The 21,292-nt window shown below is 40.9% G+C and overlaps 1 protein-coding gene across 3 annotated transcripts in view; it reads right to left on the minus strand.

Moving 5' to 3' along the window:
* Nucleotides 1-21,292, minus strand: part of arhgap17b (Rho GTPase activating protein 17b) — a 115,642-nt gene that overhangs the window by 45,917 nt on the left and 48,433 nt on the right. For all 3 annotated transcript variants that reach the window (XM_061885237.1, XM_061885236.1, XM_061885238.1), the window contains exons 3-10: nucleotides 20,603-20,707; nucleotides 12,447-12,523; nucleotides 12,241-12,352; nucleotides 12,081-12,157; nucleotides 6,180-6,282; nucleotides 6,022-6,090; nucleotides 5,866-5,947; nucleotides 5,657-5,784 (exon numbers count right to left, since the gene is read on the minus strand). In XM_061885237.1, coding sequence (XP_061741221.1) covers nucleotides 5,657-5,784; nucleotides 5,866-5,947; nucleotides 6,022-6,090; nucleotides 6,180-6,282; nucleotides 12,081-12,157; nucleotides 12,241-12,352; nucleotides 12,447-12,523; nucleotides 20,603-20,707 — 753 coding nt within the window. The remainder of the gene's footprint in view (nucleotides 1-5,656; nucleotides 5,785-5,865; nucleotides 5,948-6,021; nucleotides 6,091-6,179; nucleotides 6,283-12,080; nucleotides 12,158-12,240; nucleotides 12,353-12,446; nucleotides 12,524-20,602; nucleotides 20,708-21,292) is intronic.

Here is a 21,292-nt window from a genome sequence, read left to right on the forward strand (position 1 = left end):
GATCTTTCTGTGTGGAGTTTGCATGTTCTCCCCGTGAGTGCGTGGGTTCCCTCCGGGTACTCCGGCTTCCTCCCACCTCCAAAGACATGCACCTGGGGATAGGCCCCTCCCACCTCCAAAGACATGCACCTGGGGATAGGCCCCTCCCACCTCCAAAGACATGCACCTGGGGATAGGTTGATTGGCAACACTAAATGGTCCCTAGTGTGTGAATGTTGTCTGTCTATCTGTGTTGGCCCTGCGATGAGGTGGCGACATGTCCAGGGTGTACCCCGCCTTCCGCCCGATTGTAGCTGAGATAGGCGCCAGCGCCCCCCGCGACCCCAAAAGGGAATAAGCGTTAGAAAATGGATGGATTTAGACATTCCTTTACCATTGTTGACGTGTGTTTGGGGCCCATTGTCCTGTTGGAACACCCAAATGACCCAAGACCCAACCTCCTGTCTGATGAGTTCAGGTTGTCCTGAAATATTTGGAGGTAATCCTCCTTTTTCATTGTCCCATTTACTCCCTGTAAAGCACCAGCTAAACAGGCCCAGAGCACAATGCTACCACCACCATGCTTGACAGTAGGTGTGGTGTTCCTGGGATTAAAGGCCTCACCTTTTCTCCTCCAAACATATTGCTGGGTATTGTGGCCAAACAGCTCAATCTGTGTTTTATCTGACATCACATGGACAAAGATAAGACCTTCTTGAGGAAAGTTCTGTGGTCAGATGAAACAAAAATGTGTGGACAATGCTGAAGAAACAAGTCCATGTCAGAAAACCAACACATTTAGCTGAACTGCATCAATTTTGTCAGGAGGAGTGGTCGAAAATTCTACCAGAAGCTTGTGGATGGCTACCACCTACTCAGTGGCCTAGTGGTTAGAGCAGGGGTCGGGAACCTTTTTGGCTGAGAGAGCCATGAAAGCCAAATATTTCAAAATGTATTTCCGTGAGAGCCATATCATATTTTTTAACACTGAATACAACTAAATGTGTGCGTTTTTAAGTAAGACCAACATTTTTAAAGTATAATAAGTCACTTATTCTTTTTAATAATATTGTTATTCTGAAGCTAACCAATAATGAATAAAATGTCATGTCTGTTGATCATGTTTTTGTTTGTCCTTTGGACTCTTTAAGTTCCTGTTTTTTTCCACTCCCTTGTCTGGTTTCCTTGGTTACTCATTTTGTCCACCTGTCTCTGGTGGACAAAATGCCTGCTCACCTGCTTCCCGAGCACTAATCAGAGGCAGTATTTAAGCTTGTCTTTGCCAGTCAGTCGCCCTGTGCTGACTTGTTTCATGCCTTGCCATAGTTTCGTGCTTCATGCCATGCCAAGTAAGTTTTGTTTGATTTATGTTCTTAGTCTGTTTATGCGTTAGCTTTGTTCCTTAGCCCCAAGTTGTGCCTCCACTGTGAGCCATTTTTGTTTGTATATTTTTGTAGTTAAAATTAAATCATGTTTTTACCTAAATGCCATGTCCCGAGTAGTCCGTCTGCCTTCCTAGGAGAACGACCCCGCAGCAAGCTACGACCCCCCCATCGTGACATAAAATACTTCTTATCATTAATGCGACTTCTTGAACAGGTGCGGTAGAAAACGGATGGATGGATTTAAATGCATGAGAAGGTTTTATATTTTGAACATTATTTTTAGCACTGTGAATTCCAGTGGAATTATTTATAATTATCGTGTTAAGCAATGTCAGCTAAGATTTATCTGAGAGCCAGATGCAGTCATCAAAAGAGCCACATCTGGCTTGTTAGATTCCGGTGATTGACGCACAATACTTATTGCTAGTCAAAATCCAGTACTCCGTCCTACGGGTAATGTCCCCTCGGGTCAACCGGTCTTACCGGCTGCTCCACCGACGTGGGCCCTACTCAGCTGGATGGCGAGGCGATGAGCCTAGTTCTACTACCCTGGGATGGTCCCGGTGGTCCGGCGTCTGTCCTTCTTCCTTCCATGGTCCCCCTGGCAGAGAAGCCGATCTCCTAAGGCCAGGTCTAAATCACGGATCCCGCCGTTTATGGGTAGCTCACCTCTAATGAATCTTGGCTCTTGTTACTGACTAGGTTAAATTCGGGGGCTAGGATATGTAAAAGCCCTTGCAGGACATATTGTAAGTGGACTGCGTTAGAGTGACCCTTCAGAGCTAGGTGGTGGACACGTGAAAGCCCTAACACATTACGTCCAGGACGAGGTGGTAAACAGGGACATGAAATTATTCTAGTTTTAGATGATGCTTTTTAATACAGGTTCAATAGCGTAAGCCTTGCACAGCATCAATAAATCATCCCCAATAATCATCAATAATCAAAGAATCATGGTTAAAATCATTGCAATAAATCATTCGTGATAAAAGTCGAGGTGGGTCTTACTGTGCCAGGTTCTTCAGGGGATGTCGGAAGTGTTCCCAAAAAGAGGAGAGCTCGCATCGATTCTCATAAATCGGAAAAATCAAAATCAAGTCGGTTAACCGAAAACTACAAAAACCCCAAAATTGGGAAAAAGTGCTTAAATTGGGAGGCTGTATCAAATGCAGCCTAAAAAGAGACTATCCCCAAAAATGGGAAAAATCCTGAATCAAGTCACAGTAAACCGAAAACTACAAAAACCCCAAAATGGGGAAAAAGTGCTTAAATTGGGAGGCTGTATCAAATGCAGCCTAAAAAGAGACTATCCCCAAAAATGGGAAAAATCCTGAATCAAGTCACAGTAAACCGAAAACTACAAAAACCCCAAAATGGGGAAAAAGTGCTTAAATTGGGAGGCTGTATCAAATGCAGCCTAAAAAGAGACTATCCCCAAAAATGGGAAAAATCCTGAATCAAGTCACAGTAAACCGAAAACTACAAAAACCCCAAAATGGGGAAAAAGTGCTTAAATTGGGAGGCTGTATCAAATGCAGCCTAAAAAGAGACTATCCCCAAAAATGGGAAAAATCCTGAATCAAGTCACAGTAAACCGAAAACTACAAAAACCCCAAAATGGGGAAAAAGTGCTTAAATTGGGAGGCTGTATCAAATGCAGCCTAAAAAGAGACTATCCCCAAAAATGGGAAAAATCCTGAATCAAGTCACAGTAAACCGAGAACTACAAAAACCCCAAAATGGGAAAAAGTGCTTAAATTGGGAGGCTGTATCAAATGCAGCCTAAAAAGAGACTATCCCCAAAAATGGGAAAAATCCTGAATCAAGTCACAGTAAACCGAAAACTACAAAAACCCCAAAATGGGAAAAAGTGCTTAAATTGGGAGGGTGTATCAAATGCAGCCTAAAAAGAGACTATCCCCAAAAATGGGAAAAATCCTGAATCAAGTCACAGTAAACCGAAAACTACAAAAACCCAAAATGGGAAAAAGTGCTTAAATTGGGAGGCTGTATCAAATGCAGCCTAAAAAGAGACTATCCCCAAAAATGGGAAAAATCCTGAATCAAGTCACAGTAAACCGAAAACTACAAAAACCCCAAAATGGGGAAAAAGTGCTTAAATTGGGAGGCTGTATCAAATGCAGCCTAAAAATAGACTATCCCCAAAAATGGGAAAAATCCTGAATCAAGTCACAGTAAACCGAAAACTACAAAAACCCCAAAATGGGAAAAAGTGCTTAAATTGGGAGGCTGTATCAAATGCCGCCTAAAAAGAGACTATCCCCAAAAATGGGAAAAATCCTGAATCAAGTCACAGTAAACCGAAAACTACAAAAACCCCAAAATGGGGAAAAAGTGCTTAAATTGGGAGGCTGTATCAAATGCAGCCTAAAAAGAGACTATCCCCAAAAATGGGAAATATCCTGAATCAAGTCACAGTAAACCGAAAACTACAAAAACCCCAAAATGGGGAAAAAGTGCTTAAATTGGGAGGCTGTATCAAATGCAGCCTAAAAAGAGACTATCCCCAAAAATGGGAAATATCCTGAATCAAGTCACAGTAAACCGAAAACTACAAAAACCCCAAAATGGGAAAAAGTGCTTAAATTGGGAGGCTATGTCAAATGCAGCCTAAAAAGAGACTATCCCCAAAAATGGGAAAAATCCTGAATCAAGTCACAGTAAACCGAAAACTACAAAAACCCCAAAATGGGAAAAAGTGCTTAAATTGGGAGGCTGTATCAAATGCAGCCTAAAAAGAGACTATCCCCAAAAATGGGAAAAATCCTGAATCAAGTCACAGTAAACCGAAAACTACAAAAACCCCAAAATGGGGAAAAAGTGCTTAAATTGGGAGGCTGTATCAAATGCAGCCTAAAAAGAGACTATCCCCAAAAATGGGAAAAATCCTGAATCAAGTCACAGTAAACCGAAAACTACAAAAACCCCAAAATGGGAAAAAGTGCTTAAATTGGGAGGCTGTATCAAATGCAGCCTAAAAAGAGACTATCCCCAAAAATGGGAAAAATCCTGAATCAAGTCACAGTAAACCGAAAACTACAAAAACCCCAAAATGGGGAAAAAGTGCTTAAATTGGGAGGCTGTATCAAATGCAGCCTAAAAAGAGACTATCCCCAAAAATGGGAAAAATCCTGAATCAAGTCACAGTAAACCGAAAACTACAAAAATCCCAAAATGGGGAAAAAGTGCTTCAATTGGGAGGCTGTATCAAATGCAGCCTAAAAAGAGACTATCCCCAAAAATGGGAAAAATCCTGAATCAAGTCACAGTAAACCGAAAACTACAAAAACCCCAAAATGGGGAAAAAGTGCTTAAATTTGGAGGCTGTATCAAATGCAGCCTAAAAAGAGACTATCCCCAAAAATTGGAAAAATCCTGAATCAAGTCACAGTAAACCGAAAACTACAAAAACCCCCAAAATGGGAAAAAGTACTAAAATGGGATACTGAGGTGCCAATAAATCAAACGCGTTAAAAACCCGAAAAGTGTCCCTAAAAGGGAAGGAATCGAAGCGAGCTTTCCAAAAAGGGAAAAAGTCTAAAAGTGTTCATAAATGCAATTTGGTGGAAGCCAGATGGGTCGCCGGGCCCGGTGATCACATCCAGCTTTCGGCTGCGAGACAGAAGGAGAAGTGGTGGTGGCCGAGAGCCAAAGCCCGAGCGGCCAACGCCCTGCGTCCTCGGCTGGACAGAGTGAAAGTCTTGTTCCCCTCTTGTTCCCTACCCCTGGGTTAGTGTCCACCCTGAGATGGGTAGGTTGGCACTCAGCATCAAGGGTTGGAATTGGGGGTTAAATCACCAAAAATGCTTCCCGGGCGTGGCCAAGGCTGCTGCTCACTGCTCCCCTCACCTCCCATGGGGTGATCAAGGTGATGGGTCAAATGCAGAGAATAATTTCACCACACCTAGTGTGTGTGTAGGACAATCGTTGGTACTTTAACTTTTAACTTGAACAAAAGCTCCTTATTGCAGGTAAACTTGCCAAGGGACATGTAAGCAAATATTAACATTGCTGTATGTATACTTTTGACCCTCACATTTTCAGTAGAGCCATAATAAATTCATAAAAGTAGCAAACTTCATGAATGTTTTTTTGTGGCCAACATGTATGTGCTCCAATCACTCTATCACAAAAAAATAAGAGTATTAGAAATGATCGGAAACTAAAGACAGCCATGACATTAAGTGAATGTAAACATGTCCCTGCGGTTGAGACTTTTTTACATCATTTAAAAATAAATAAAAAAATAGTCGTCCCTCCCTCGGCCGTACCTCTTCCTTCATCCCTGTTTCCAGCAGCATCATAACGCAGGCCTCGATAGGCAGAGCCACGTCTCGGTTACTCCGCTTCAAGTGCTCCTCTAGCGCTGTGCCAAATGCCGGCTTCTCCGTCCAGGAATCTGACGGGAAAAAAACATCCCCCTTGTTTATTGATATGCTAATCAAAGTTAAGTTTTGTTATGAAAGGCATCGGTGCTTACCTTTCTGTAATTGTATAGTCGGTATCACGTCTTCCAGCACTGCCAGAGACCTTCTATGATAGTCTGCCTGGGCCTCTAATAACTGGAGTACAAAGACACTTTATTAGCTGAAGTTACATCAAATTCATTGTTTTTGCAGAGTTGCTCCACACCCACCATGGGATAATAGCGCACATATTCTCCTTCTTTGGATGCAAAGTTATACATGTCCGCCGATAGCTGGTCCTGAAAAGGACATTTTTAAGAAAAAGATCAATTAAACTCTGATCACCGGCTTGTTTCAAGTAATTCAATTCATTTAAGATCAAACTTACTTTGCAAATTTCTACTTTGTTGAGGGCCTCGTCCATCTCGTCCTTGAGGGAGTCGACCTTAGTGGCCATGGTCTGGTTGTTGGACTTGGTAGCTTGGTACCACCTGTACAATAACAAAGCATGCAAGGATGTCCAAAACAGTCTTAAACAGGGTCCCTGCAGGTTTACAAATGTCAAATTTAAGACTTTTTTTAAGACCATTCCACATCCAATTCAACGACAAAGTAAAATCAGACGTCCAGAATGAATTGTAAGCACCGTATTTTTCGGACTATAAGTCACAGTTTTTTTCATAGTTTGGCCAAGGGTGCGACATACAGTTGTGATCAAAATGATTCAACCCCCACACAATTTTGGTGTTTTAGCAAGTTGGACATTTATTCCGTATTTTGTTTATAGTCATATCAAATAAAGATGCATTAAATAGACAAATGCAACTTGAATTACAACATTATATTTTGTAACATACCAAACAGTGTCATTTCTCTTAATATCTCATTGACAAAATTATTCAACCCCATGAAGATCATAACTCTTAAGAACAGAATTTGAATAAGTTATTTTCAATCCATTGTTGAAAACACCTGTAGATGTGATTAGAACCATAACGAGCAACAATTAAACTGAGTGGAGAAGACTGTGACGCTCAGCTTCTTGTAGATGGTCAACGGTGTATTTGCAACATGGTGAAGTCCAGGGAGTGGTCAAAGAAGTCAAGAGAGGAGGTCATTTCTCTTCATAAGAAAGGATATAGATATAAGAAAATAGCAAAGACATTACACATTCCAAGAGACACAGTTGGGAGCATAATTTGCAAGTTTAAAGCTAAAGGCACAGTGGAAACACTACCTGGGCGTGGTAGAAAGAGGATGCTGTGTGCGTACAGTGGTGAAAAACCCCCGGGTAACAGCTGAGGAACTACAACAGGACATTGCAGAGGGGGGAACGCAGGTTTCGTCTCAGACAATAAGGCGCTCACTACGAGATGAAGATGTCCATGCAAGAACTCCCAGGCGCACCCCACTTCTGACTACCAGGCACAAGAAAAAATAGACGCCAGTATGCCAAAAATCATCTGGACAAACCCCAAAGGTTTTGGGAAACTGTTCTATGGAGTGATGAGACAAAAGTGGAACTCTTTGGGCCTATGAATCAACGTTATGTCTGGAGGAGAAAAAATGAAGCTTACAAAGAGAAGAACACCTTGCCTACTGTTAAGCATGGTGGGGGGTCAATCATGCTCTGGGGCTGTTTCTCTGCCTCAGGTACCGGGAATCTCCAGCGAGTTCAAGGCATTATGAATTCCATTTCCTAGCAGGATATATTAGCTGCAAATGTCATGAAGTCAGTGAGGAAGCTGAGGCTTGGGAGACGTTGGACCTTCCAACAGGACAAGGATCTCAAGCATACCTCCAAATCAACATTAGAAGAAGGGCTGGAAGACTCTGGAGTGGCCAGACCTAAATCCTCTAGAAAAGCTGTGGTGGGACTTGAAGAAGGCAGTTGCAGCACACAAGCCCAAGAATATGAATGAACTGGAGGCCTTTGCCCAAGAGGAATGGGCTAAAATACCTGTAGATGCTAGCAAGAAGCTTATGTATCACCTTTGAAGGATGTCATTACTGTTCTACTAAGTACTAAAGATGCATGGAACTAGGGGCTTGAATCATTTTGGCAATGAGATATTAGGAAAAATGTCCTTTTTTGCTATTTTGTAAAATACAGTGTTACGATTTAAGTTGCATTTGTCTATTTGACACATCTTTATTTGATATGACTATAAACTAAATACAGAATAAATGTCCAACTTGCTAAAACACCAAAACTGTGTGGGATTTGAATCATTTTGATCACAACTGTATACTCCGGGGCGACTTATGTGTGAAATTATCAACACATTACCGTTAAATATCAAATAATATTATTTATCTCATTCGCGGAAGAGACGAAGAAAATGTCAGCAATCGTCACACACACGTCAACCAATAAGAATTCGGCGGGGGAGGGTCATGGCAGAAGTGCATTGTGGGTCATGGGATGCTAACTGCTATATGCTACTGCCGTAGCTATTAAAATGGATCATTTCATGGTTGGCGGTAACTTATAAAAACTGAGAAGGGCTGAACAAAAATGGCACCGAAAAAGTAAATCATGTAGTGCAGATTACAAGCTGGATGTAGTGAAATATGCAGCAGAAAAGGACAAGAGGAAGCGGTGCATACCTTTGGAGTTGGCAGAGTTGTTTAGAAGCCACATCCAGGAAGAAGATTTCATGGGATTTATGGATTAGGAGTGAGATACTTTGGTAAAGGTATAGCATGTTCGCCTCCATTACTGTAACGTATTATTTTCGGGTCTCCCCATGTCTAGCATTAAAAGATTACAGTTGGTACAAAAAGTGGATGCTAGACTTTTGACAAGAACAAGAAAGTTTGATCACATTACGCCTGTACTGTATATACCTTTATATACATATATACATACATATATACCTATACTGTATATACCTTTATATACATATATATATACCTATACTGTATATACCTTTATATACATATATACATACATATATACCTATACTGTATATACCTTTATATACATATATACATATATATATACCTATACTGTATATACCTTTATATACATATATACATACATATATACCTATACTGTATATACCTTTATATACATATATACATACATATATACCTATACTGGCTCACCTGCACTGGCTTCCTGTGCACTTAAGATGTGACTTTAAGGTTTTACTACTTACGTATAAAATACTACACGGTCTAGCTCCATCCTATCTTGCCGATTGTATTGTACCATATGTCCCGGCAAGAAATCTGCCTTCAAAAGACTCCGGCTTATTAGTGATTCCTAAAGCCCAAAAAAAGTCTGCGGGCTATAGAGCGTTTTCCGTCCCGGTAACAGTTCGAGATGCCACCTCAGTAGAAGCATTTAAGTCTCACCTTAAAACTCATTTGTATACTCTAGCCTTTAAATAGACCTCCTTTTTAGACCAGTTGATCTGCCGCTTCTTTTTTTTTTCTCCTCTGTCCCCCCCCCCTTGTGGAGGGGGTCCAGTCTGATGACCATGGATGAAGTACTGGCTGTCCAGAGTTGAGACCTAGGATGGACCGCTTGTCGGGACCCAGGATGGACCGCTCGCCTGTGTATCGGTCGGGGACATCTCTACGCTGCTGATCCGCCTCCGCTTGGGATGGTTTCCTGTGGACGGGACTCTCGCTGCTGTCTTGGATCCGCTTTGAACTGAACTCTTGCGGCTGTGTTGGATCCACTATGGATTGAACTTTCACAGTATCATGTTAGACCCGCTCGACATCCATTGCTTTCGGTCCCCTAGAGGGGGGGGGGGGTTGCCCACATCTGAGGTCCTCTCCAAGGTTTCTCATAGTCAGCATTGTCACTGGCGTCCCACTGGATGTGAATTCTCCCTGCCCACTGGGTGTGAGTTTTCCTTGCCCTTTTGTGGGTTCTTCCGAGGATGTCGTAGTCGTAATGATTTGTGCAGTCCTTTGAGACATTTGTGATTTAGGGCTATATAAATAAACATTGATTGATTGATATGTTATAGTTATTTGAATGACTCTTACCATAATATGTTAGGTTAGCATAGCAGGCACCTTCTCAGTTGGTTATTTATGCCTCATATAACCTACACTTATTCAGCCTGTTGTTCACTATTCTTTATTTATTTTAAATTGCCTTTCAAATGTTTATTCTTGGTGTTGGATTTCATCAAATAAATTTCCCCAAAAAATGCGACTTACACTCCAGTGTGACATATTTAACTTTTTTTAATTCTTTATTAAGCATTTTCGGCCGGGGCGACGTATACTCCGGAGCGACTTATAATCCGAAAAATACGGTACCGTATCTTCCGGACTGTAAGGCGCACTTAATATATTTTCATTTTCTCAAAACTGGACATTGGGTCTTATAAGCCGGTGCCTAATGTATGGAATAATACTGGTTTTGCTTACCGACCTCAAAGCAATTTTATTTGGTACATGGTGTAATGATAAGTGTGACCAGCACACTTAGGAGATACTGTAGACTGCAATATGATGGCTGTCACACATAAGAGATATGTGTCGACTGCCCTATGATGGCAGTCACACATAAGAAATATGATGGCAATATGACTCAAGTAAACAACACCAACTAAATCATTGAACTTTTACCTACCCATCTTATGCGAGGCTTTGCTGTGGGCTTTTGTTAAGTTTTCTCCGCTGCTATGCTTAGCTGTAACAACACAACGCTGCGTGACCAGCACACTAGCTGAGGGGTCAGCACAGGAAGCCTCCTTTCCTTCCGTTTTAGCATCCTCAAAAATCTAAACATTTAAAAATTAAGATTGAATTTTATGCATGTTTTAAATAAAAGTAACGCCGGTAGATTTTTAAGACCTTTCAAAATCAGATTTAGGACCTTTTATGCTGATATTCAATCAATCAATGTTTATTTATATAGCCCCAAATCACAAATGTCTCAAAGGACTGCACAAATCATTACGACTACAACATCCTCGGAAGAACCCACAAAAGGGCAAGGAAAACTCACACCCAGTGGGCAGGGAGAATTCACATCCAGTGGGACGCCAGTGACAATGCTGACTATGAGAAACCTTGGAGAGGACCTCAGATGTGGGCAACCCCCCCCTCTAGGGGACCGAAAGCAATGGATGTCGAGCGGGTCTAACATGATACTGTGAAAGTTCAATCCATAGTGGCTCCAACACAGCAGCGAGAGTCCCGTCCACAGGAAACCATCTCAAGCGGATCAGCAGTGTACAGATGTCCCCAACCGATACAGGCGAGCGGTCCATCCTGGGTCCCGACGAGCGGTCCATCCTGGGTCTCGACTCTGGACAGCCAGTACTTCATCCATGGTCATCGGACCGGACCCCCTCCACAAGGGAAGGGGGGACATAGGAGAAAGAAAAGAAGCGGCAGATCAACTGGTCTAAAAAGGAGGTCTATTTAAAGGCTAGAGTATACAAATGAGTTTTAAGGTGAGACTTAAATGCTTCTACTGAGGTAGCATCTCGAACTGTTACCGGGAGGGCATTCCAGAGTACTGGAGCCCGAATGGAAAACGCTCTATAGCCCGCAGACTTTTTTTGAGCTCTAGTAATCACTAATAAGCCGGAATTTTTTCTAACGCAGATTTCTTGCCGGGACATACGGTACAATACAATCGGCAAGATAGGATGGAGCTAGACCGTGTAGTATTTTAGGGCCTTAACTTCAAATTATTGGATTTAAGACTTTTTAAGACCCCGCGGATACCCTGTTATCCATCCATCCATCCATTTTCTACTGCTTATTCCCTTTTGGGGTCGCTGGCGCCTATCTCAGCTACAATCGGGTGGATGGAGGGGTACACCCTGGACAAGTCGCCACCTCATCACAGGGCCAACACAGATAGACAGACAACATTCACACACTAGGGACCATTTAGTGTTGCCAATCAACCTATCCCCAGGTGCATGTCTTTGGAGGTGGGAGGAAGCCGGAGTACCCGGAGGGAACCCATGCAAACTCCACACAGAAAGATCCCGAGCCTGGATTTGAACCCAGGACTGCAGGACCTTCGTATTGTGAGGCAGACACACTAACCCCTCTGCCACCGTGAAGCCCTATATATATATATATATATATATATATATATATATATAAATAATATATGTATGTATATATATATATATATATATATATATATATATATATATATATATATATATATATGTATATATATATATATATATATATATATATATATATACCCTGTTATATAGCTTCATAATGACAGGTAATACCACAACATATTGCACAAGTTAACATTTACTAAGAACAAACTTTTGTTGACCTTGTCTTGGCAGAGTCATAGTCCAAGACCAGTTTGGCGAGTTGCTTCCTCTGTTTTAATATGTTAGGGATCTCCACCTGTGAACCATCGGAGCAAAAGAACAAAACAAAGTCAAAAGATGCCTAAAGTTGTGAATGTCTACTCCAGCATGAATCAGTACCTCAGCTAGCTGGTTCAGAGGATCCAGGATCTCTCTCTCGATCTGCAGTTCATGCACCAGCAGTTCGGTGGCTAACTTGGCTTCTGCCTCGCCGCACACGTCCATCATCTTGCTGTTTATGTGCAAATAAAACATGAAAAAAGTGAGATCCTTTAAATACTGCATTGAAAGAAAACATTTTTGCACTAACATATTTCCTGTCTCACCCAATCAGACTCTCGTAGCCCAACTGTGTGCCGCCCTCTTGCATTGCTTGGGAGAGTGCGTTCAATGGCAGCTTTTTCTAATAGCACATCATTGTTACTGACACATCATACAAAATAATAGCACATCATTGTTACTGACACATCATACAAAAACAATGAAATTGACAACTTCACGTTTAGCAAACGCCACAAAAAGTGAGCATCATCTCTCTCCCTCCACACACAATCTGTTACATCAGGGGTCCCCAAGCTTTTGGACTTGGGGGCCGCATTGGGTTGGGCTATATGTATGTATGTGTATATATATATATATATATATATATATATATATATATATATATATATATATATACATATATATATATATATATATATATATATACATATATATATATAGTATTTCCTTGAATTGCCGCCGGGGCGCTAATTGATTTAAAACCTCTTCTCACTCCGGCGTTTACCAAAGGCATGCGGTAAATCTAAGCCTGTGCTTATAAATTTGAGTGTGATGTAAGGATATCATCATGAAAAGCACATTAAATAAAAAAAAAAAAACGTTATTATGGTCTTACCTTTACTTATAAATTAAGTCCATGTGCAGCTCCTTCTGATCAAAAGCATCGATAACTTGTTTATAGAAGTCTTCCTTATCTTTCTTCAGTTTTAAAAGTCTCTCTGTCTCGATGGAGATCTTCCTTTATTACCTCCTGCCTCGATTGAAAGTCCAGTTTAGAAAACGGTTTTATTTTAGATATGTAATCCTCCATGTTAAAAGTGCTAGCGAGAGGAAAAAATAAACTCTTGCTGCTTGTTGTCACTTCTTCTGCAGCCGAGTAGTCGCAAGAAGGATCACTAGCGCCCTCTACCACCAGGAGGCGGGAGTCATTTAATGACTCATATTTGACACACACAGCTACGGTATATTAATAAAACATAGCTGCTTACTGTTCTTTTTAGCATATTCAATAGCTTGGACCTTAAATCCTACTGAATAGCTCTTAGTCTGCTTCCCTTTATGCGATTTCAAATGATTGAAATCAGCCTCCTCCATTTCGAAAATGATGACAGGTGAAGTGTCACTTGTGACGTGACGAGTTTGACCCGGCGGAAATTCTAGGCATATGCTAATTATTTGGCGAAACGAGTTTGACCCGGCGGATATTCTAGAAATTCGCTAATAAAAATAATATTTTGCGAAACGAGTTTGAGCCGGCAGTAATTCTAGGCAGGCGCATACTATATACCCGGCGGCAATTCAAGGAAATATGATATATATATATATATATATATATATATATATATATTTATATATTAGGGCTGCGAATCTTTGGGTGTCCCACGATTCAATTCAATATCGATTCTTGGGGTCGCGATTAGATTTTTATATCTCGATTTTTTCGATTCAACGCGATTCTCGATTCAAAAACGATATTTCCCCGATTCAAAAGGATTGTGTATTCATTCAATACATAGATTTCAGCAGGATCTACCCCAGTCTGCTGACATGCTAGCAGAGTAGTAGATTAAAAAAAAAACAGTTTTTATAATTATAAAGGACAATGTTTTATCAACTGATTGCAATAATGTAAATTTGTTTTAAATGTTAACGAACCAAAAATATGACTTATTTTATCTTTTTGAAAACATTGGACACAGTGTGTTGTCCAGCTTATGAGATGCCATGCAAGTGTAAGCCACTGTGACACTATTGTTCTTTTTTATTATTTTTATAAATGTCTAATGATGTCAATGAGGGATTTTTAATCACTGCTATGCTGAAATTATAACTAATATTGATATTGTTGTTGATAATATTCATTTTTGTTTCACTACTTTTGGTTTGTTCTGTGCTCTGTGTTTATTGCAGTTCTGAGTATTGCTGGGTCAGGTTTGGTTTTGGAATTGGATTGCATTATGGTATTGCTGTGTAGTGGTTTGTTGGATGGATAAAAAAAAAAAAAAGGGAGAGAATCGAATCTGAATCACACAATGTATTCGATTCGATTCGTATTCAAATCGATTTTTCCCCACACCCCTAATATATATATATATATATATACAGTGGGGCAGCGATTGTGCAAGTTCTCCCACTTAAAATGGTGACAGAGGTCTGTCATTTTCATCATAGGTACACTTCAACTGTGAGAGACAGAATGTGGGAAAAAAATCCAGGAATTCACATTTATTTGTTAATTATAGTGAAAAATAAGCATTTGGTCAATAACAAAAATTTAACTCAATACTTTGTAATATAACCTTTGTTGGCAATAACAGAGGTCAAACGATTGCTTTAGGTCTTTACCAGGTTTGCACACACAGTAGCTGGTATTTTGGCCCATTCCTCCATGCAGATCTCCTCGAGAGCATTGATGTTTTGGGGCTGTCGCCGAGCAACACAGATTTTCAACTCCCTCCACAGATTTTGTATGGGGTTGAGGTCTGGAGACTGGCTAGGCCACTCCAGGACTTTCAAATGCTTCTTACAGAGCCACTCCTTTGTTGCCCGGGCGGTGTGTTTGGGATCATTGTCATGCTGGAAGACCCAGCCAAGTTTCATCTTCAAAGTTCTCACTGATGGAAGGAGGTTTTGGCTCCAAATCTCAGGATACATGGCCCCATTCATTCTTTCCTTAACACGGATCAATCGTCCTGTCCCCTTAGCAGAAAAACAGCCCCAAAGCATGATGTTTCCACCCCCATGCTTCACAGTAGGTGTGGTGTTCTTGGGATGCAACTCAGTATTCTTCTTCCTCCAAACACAACAAGTTGAGTTTATACCAAAAATTTCTATTTGGTTTCATCTGACCACATGACCTTCTCCCAATCCTCTGCTGTATCATCCATGTGCTCTCTGGCAAACTTCAGACGGGCCTGGACATGCACTGGCTTAAGCAGGGGGGCACGTCTGGCACTGCAGGATTTGATTACCTGTCGGCGTAGTGTGTTACTAATGATAACATTTGTTACTTTGGTCCCAGCTCTCAGCAGGTCATTCACCAGGTCCCCCCCTTGTGGTTCTGGGATTTTTGCTCAACGTTCTCATGATCATTTTGACCCCACGGGATGAGATCTTGCGTGGAGCCCCAGATCGAGTGAGATTATCAGTTGTCTTGTATGTCTTCCAATTTCTGATACTTGCTCCCACAGTTGATTTTTTCACACCAAGCTGCTTGCCTATTGTAGATTCACTCTTCTCAGTCTGGTGCAGGTCTACAATTCTTTTCCTGGTGTCCTTTGATAGCTCTTTGGTCTTGGCCATAGTGGAGTTTGGAGTCTGACTGTTTGAGGCTGTGGACAGGTGTCTTTTATACAGATAACGAGTTCAAACAAGTGGCATTAATACAGGTAACGAGTGGATGACAGAAGAGCTTCTTAAAGAAGAAGTTACAGGTCTGTGAGAGCCAGAGATCTTCCTTGTTTGAAGTCACCAAATACTTATTTTCCACCATCATTTACAAATAATTTCTTTAAAATTCCTACTATGTGAATTCCTGGATTTTTTTTTCACATTCTGTCTCTCACAGTTGAAGTGTACCTATGATGAAAATGACAGACCTCTGTCATCATTTGAAGTGGGAGAACTTGCACAATCGCTGGCTGACTAAACACTTTTTGGCCCCACTGTATGTATAGTGCTGGGTGATATTCCCTTTTTTTTTCATATCTCAATGTTTTTAGCCCATATCGCGATACACAATATATATCTGGATATTTTGCCGTAGCCTTGAATAAACACTTGATGCATATAATCACAGCAGTATGATGATTCTATGTGTCTACATTCAAACATTCTTCTTCATACTGCATTAATATATGCTACTTTTAAACTTTCACGCTGAGAGGGAAATCCCAACTAAGTCAATTGACCCAAACTGTAGTTTAATAAAGTTATTAAGCAGTGGCACAAACATTCATGTCATTTCCAAACAGAAATTGCAGGATTGTCAGAGACATTTTAAAACAAGCTATTATGTCACCAAGATGACAAATCAAAACAACACTAAATTAAAGTGCACTTTTGGTTCCAGAACGCCACTACAATAGTTAAAAACAAATAAAGTGCACTTTTGTGCATGATGTCACACAAGATATTTCAATAATTGTCAAATAACAATGACCTGCACATCAAATAGTATAAACATGGAGTGTTTTATCACTTTTATGCAGATGACTGCCAAATTTATATGCCGATTTCAAAAAGCCACGCCCCCTGACCCCCCTTCTTAACTGTCTATGTGAAGTCAACGCTTGGTTAGCACAGAATTTTTTAATAATGAATGAGGGAAAAACGGAAATTTTAGTTTTTGGTCCGGCCCTCACTGACTTGGGACCATTGCAACATGATGTGTGTCCCAAAGTCACCAGCCTGGGCGTCACTATAGACAGCCATTTTAAACTAGACAAATGGCGTTTTAAAATCCTGTTTTTATCACCTTCGTCTTTTAGTAAAGGTTAAACCGAAGAAGTGGTGCATGCTTTTATTTGAAGTGGCCTGGACTACTGCAATGCACTTTATGCTGGCATTAGCCAAAAAGCTCTCTCCCGGTTGCAGTTAGTCCAGAACGCGGCAGCAGGACTTTTAACAGGGGCCAGGAAACGCCAGCATAGAACCCCAATTCTTCAGAGTTTGCACTGGCTCCCTGTTCATTTTAGAATTGATTTTAAAACATTGCTGTTTGTTTTTAAATCTTTACATGGACTGGCACCTCAATATATCTCGGACCTTATCCAAATTGACATTCCTGCGCGCTCTGAGGTCCGAGAGCCAGTTCCAGCTCGTGGTGCCCAAGACCAGACTTAAGACCAGGGGAGACAGGACCTTCTCTGTGGTCGGCCCTAAGTTCTGGAACACTCTGCCCCTCCATGTTCAAACTGCTTCCACAGTGGAGTGTTTTAAGTCTCGTCTTAAGACCCACTTTTATTCTTTGGCTTTTAACACTACGTGAGTTGTGTGGTCCTCTGTCCTCTGTTTTTTTTATACACTTTGATTTCTATTCTACTCTTTTAATTGATTTTACCCTTTAAAATAGTTTTTAATCATATTTGTTTTTATATGGTTTTTTTAATATTTATTTATTTTTTGTTTTTATTCAGTCATAATATTGTTTTTTTTTAATATTGTTTTTAACATGGCTGTGCAGCACTTTGGAAACGTTATTGTTGTTTAAATGTGCTATATAAATAAAGTGGATTGGATTGATTGATTGGATTAGTATATGTCCTACGGTGTTGATGTGGAAACTGTTGCTTTGGCATTTTGTGGGTGTGGCACCTAACGAAGATGTTGACATGCAGTTTGAAGCACTCTTCATTCTCTAGCGGGTGACTTTTCAAATGATGCTCCAAATTAGCAGTGCTGCTACTTTGGGTAGCGTATAAATGTTCCAACATGTTCCCGCTTGAAGCCAAACCACCGCCAGACGATGCACCCCGTGCTGTTTTTCTTGGGAATTAATTATTCCTCCATTTGTTACCAGATTCACACCTTCTCTGTCTGATATTACCACTCGCACAACACCGTTAGCATCACAGCTAATGTTACCCACGCCGCTACCCTCTACACGGGGAGGGCGTGTGACGTATTTAAGAAGGTGCGCTTGTTTTAAGTCTCTGTGAGAAGGAGAGACAAGAAAGAGTGAGAAGAGCCTGTAGTGTAATGCCTGCAGCTAAAAGCAACTGCGTGAGAACGTATACTCCAATATCACGATGTAGTCACTTTCTATATCGCACAGAGACAAACCTGTAATATACCAATTGTATCGATATGTCGCCCAGCCGTGTATATCTCATTATGGGGTAATGTGTGCAGATTTTTGCAGACATAATTGATTTATCGTATTTCCTCGTCACGTCACGAGTGACACTTCACCTGTCATCATTTTCAAAATAGAGGAAGCTGATTTCAATCATTTGAAATCGCATAAAGGGAAGAAGATTGAGAGCTATTCAGTAGGATTTAAGGTCCAAGCTTTTGAATATGCTAAAAAGAACAGTAAGCAGCTATGTTTTATTAATATACCGTAGCTGTGTGTGTCAAATATGAGTCATTAAATGACTCCCGCCTCCTGGTGGTAGAGGGCGCTAGTGATCCTTCTTGCGACTACTCGGCTGCAGAAGAAGTGACAACAAGCAGCGATCCTTTATTTTTTCCTCTCGCTTGCACTTTTAACATGGAGGATTACATATCTAAAATAAAACTGTTTTCTAAACTGGACTTTTAATGGAAGCAGGAGGTAATAAAGGAAGATCTCCATCGAGACAGAGACACTTTTAAAACTGAAGAAAGATAAGGAAGACTTCTAGAAACAAGTTATCGATGCTTTTGATCAGAAGGAGCTGTGCATGGACTTCATTTATAAGTAAAGGTAAGACCATAATAATGTTTTATTATTAAAGGGGAACATTATCAGCAGACCTATGCAAGCCTCAATATATACCTTGATGTTGAAGAAAAAAGACCATGTATTTTTTTAACTGATTTCCGAACGCTAAATGGGTGAATTTTGGCAATTTAAACGCCTTTTTGTTTATCGGTCTTTTAGCGATGACGTCAGAATGTGACGTCACCAAGGTAACACACCCGCCATTTTCATTTTCACATTACAAACACCGGGTCTCAGCTCTGTTATTTTCCGTTTTTTCGGAACCTTGGAGACATCATGCCTGGTGGGTGTGTTGTCGGAGGGTGTAACAACACTAACAGGGAGGGATTCAAGTTGCACCACTGGCAAGAAATCTGCCGCCAGACCCCCATTGAATGTACCAGAGTGTCTCCACATTTGACCGGCGATGCTAAGACAGACATGGCACAGAGATGTATGGATAACCTGCAGATGCATTTGCAACCATTAAGTCAACCAAATCACAAAGGTGAGTTTTGTTGATGTTGTTGACTTATGTGCTAATCAGACATATTTGGTCACGGCATGACTGCCAGCTAATCGATGCTAACATGCTACGCTAATCGATGCTAACATGCTATTTACGCTAGCTGTATGTACATTTGAAACTAGATACCCACATTTAATGCGAAACAAACACTTACCAATCGACGGATATAAGTTGCTCCGGTGTCACAAGATGCAAAAGTCCTGATCGTTTGGTCCGCACATTTTACCGGCGATGCTAATAAGGCAGCCATGCTATGGGCCACTTCATTAGGTACACCCACGCTATGGCCGAATAGCGTCAATAGCTTCAATTTCTTTTTCGATTTCGTTTTTGCTATCTGCCTCCATACTCCAACCATCTGTTTCAATACATGCGTAATCTGTTGAATCGCTTAAGCCGCTGAAATCCGAGTCTGAATCTGAGCTAATGTCGCTATATCTTGCTGTGCTAACCGCCATGTTGTTTGTATTGGCAGCACTGTGTGACGTCACAGGGAAATGGATAGTGGTTTCGAAGATAGCGATAATAAGGCACTTTAAAGCTTTATTTAGGGATATTCCGGGACCGGTAAAATTTGGAAAAAAACTTCAAAAAATACAACAAGCCACTGGGAACTGATTTTTTAATTGTTTTTGACCCCTTTTGAAATTGTGATAATGTTCCCCTTTAAATGTGCTTTTCATGATGGTATCCTTACATCACTATAATTTTGAAGCGCAGGCCTAAATTTACCGCATGCCTTTGGTAAGTGCCGGAGTGAGAAAAGGTTTTAAATCAATTAGCGCCCCGGCGGCAATTCAAGGAAATATGGTGTTACATTTTGGAATTACGCTATAATATAACAAAAAGTGGAAAAAAGTGCTGGGAATACTTTCTGGATGCACAATTTAAAGTATCCAATTAACCTAACATGCATCTTTTTGGAATGTGGGAGGAAGCCGGAGCACCCAGAGATTTGAAGCCAAATCTTCTGACAGTGTGGCTTGCATGCTAACCCCTCAAGCTTCATAACTGAAGTGTTACATAATACGGAAAGGTGGTGTTCATTGTGCAAGATAGCATGTTCTTGTGAGTGATGACAAGTGATACATCCACACAAAGCCGACAGTGTATAGACCATCTTTTCTGACATGAACATTCCAACTGTTTTAGAGCTTTGTGAGGGTGCGTTCAGGAGCATGTGTTGAATGAGGGTGCGTTCAGGAGCATGTGTTGAATGAGGGTGCGTTCAGGAGCATGTGTTGAATGAGGACTGCATTACTTACATTTCGTTTCTCCGTGTCGATGCCCGGCTGACCCTGCAGACAGGACGCCAGCTTCTTGTGCGTGTTGTGCGACATCAAGCGCACCAGCTCCATGCGCCTCTCGATCTGAGTGGGAACACAACACACACATTAACACCCTGCTGTGTTTAAACAGCTTCACCCTCTTCAACATTGTCCAGGTAGCAGGTGGGGGGGGGGCTCCAAATGTAAACGTTCTTCTCCAACGCACGTCCGTCTGTCGGCTTTCAGTTGAGTTTTGTTTTTGTTGGCGGATGAGGTTTGTCAAGGTGTGTGGTGACACGAGAGGAAGCAGATTGATGCATTTGATTGACGTATCTTATGAGAGCAGAACAAGGGAGTTTCAGTTCATTATTGTTAGACTAAGTTCAAATCTACTGAGCTAACGACCACACACTATAGTCCAGGGGTTGGGAACCTTTTTGGCTAAGAGAGCCATGAAAGCCAAATATTTCAAAAAGTATTTCCGTGAGAGCCATATCATATTTTTTAACACTGAATACAACTAAATGCATGCATTTTTATTAATAACAACATTTTTAGAGTACAATAAGTCTCTTATTATTTTTAATAACATTTTTATTCTGAAGTTAACCAATATTAAATAAAATACTTCTTGCCAATGATGCGACTTCTTGAACAGGTGCGGTAGAAAATGGATAGATGGATTAA

This window comes from Nerophis ophidion, linkage group LG23 (assembly GCF_033978795.1).
Source record: "Nerophis ophidion isolate RoL-2023_Sa linkage group LG23, RoL_Noph_v1.0, whole genome shotgun sequence".
Classification (NCBI taxonomy): domain Eukaryota; kingdom Metazoa; phylum Chordata; class Actinopteri; order Syngnathiformes; family Syngnathidae; genus Nerophis; species Nerophis ophidion.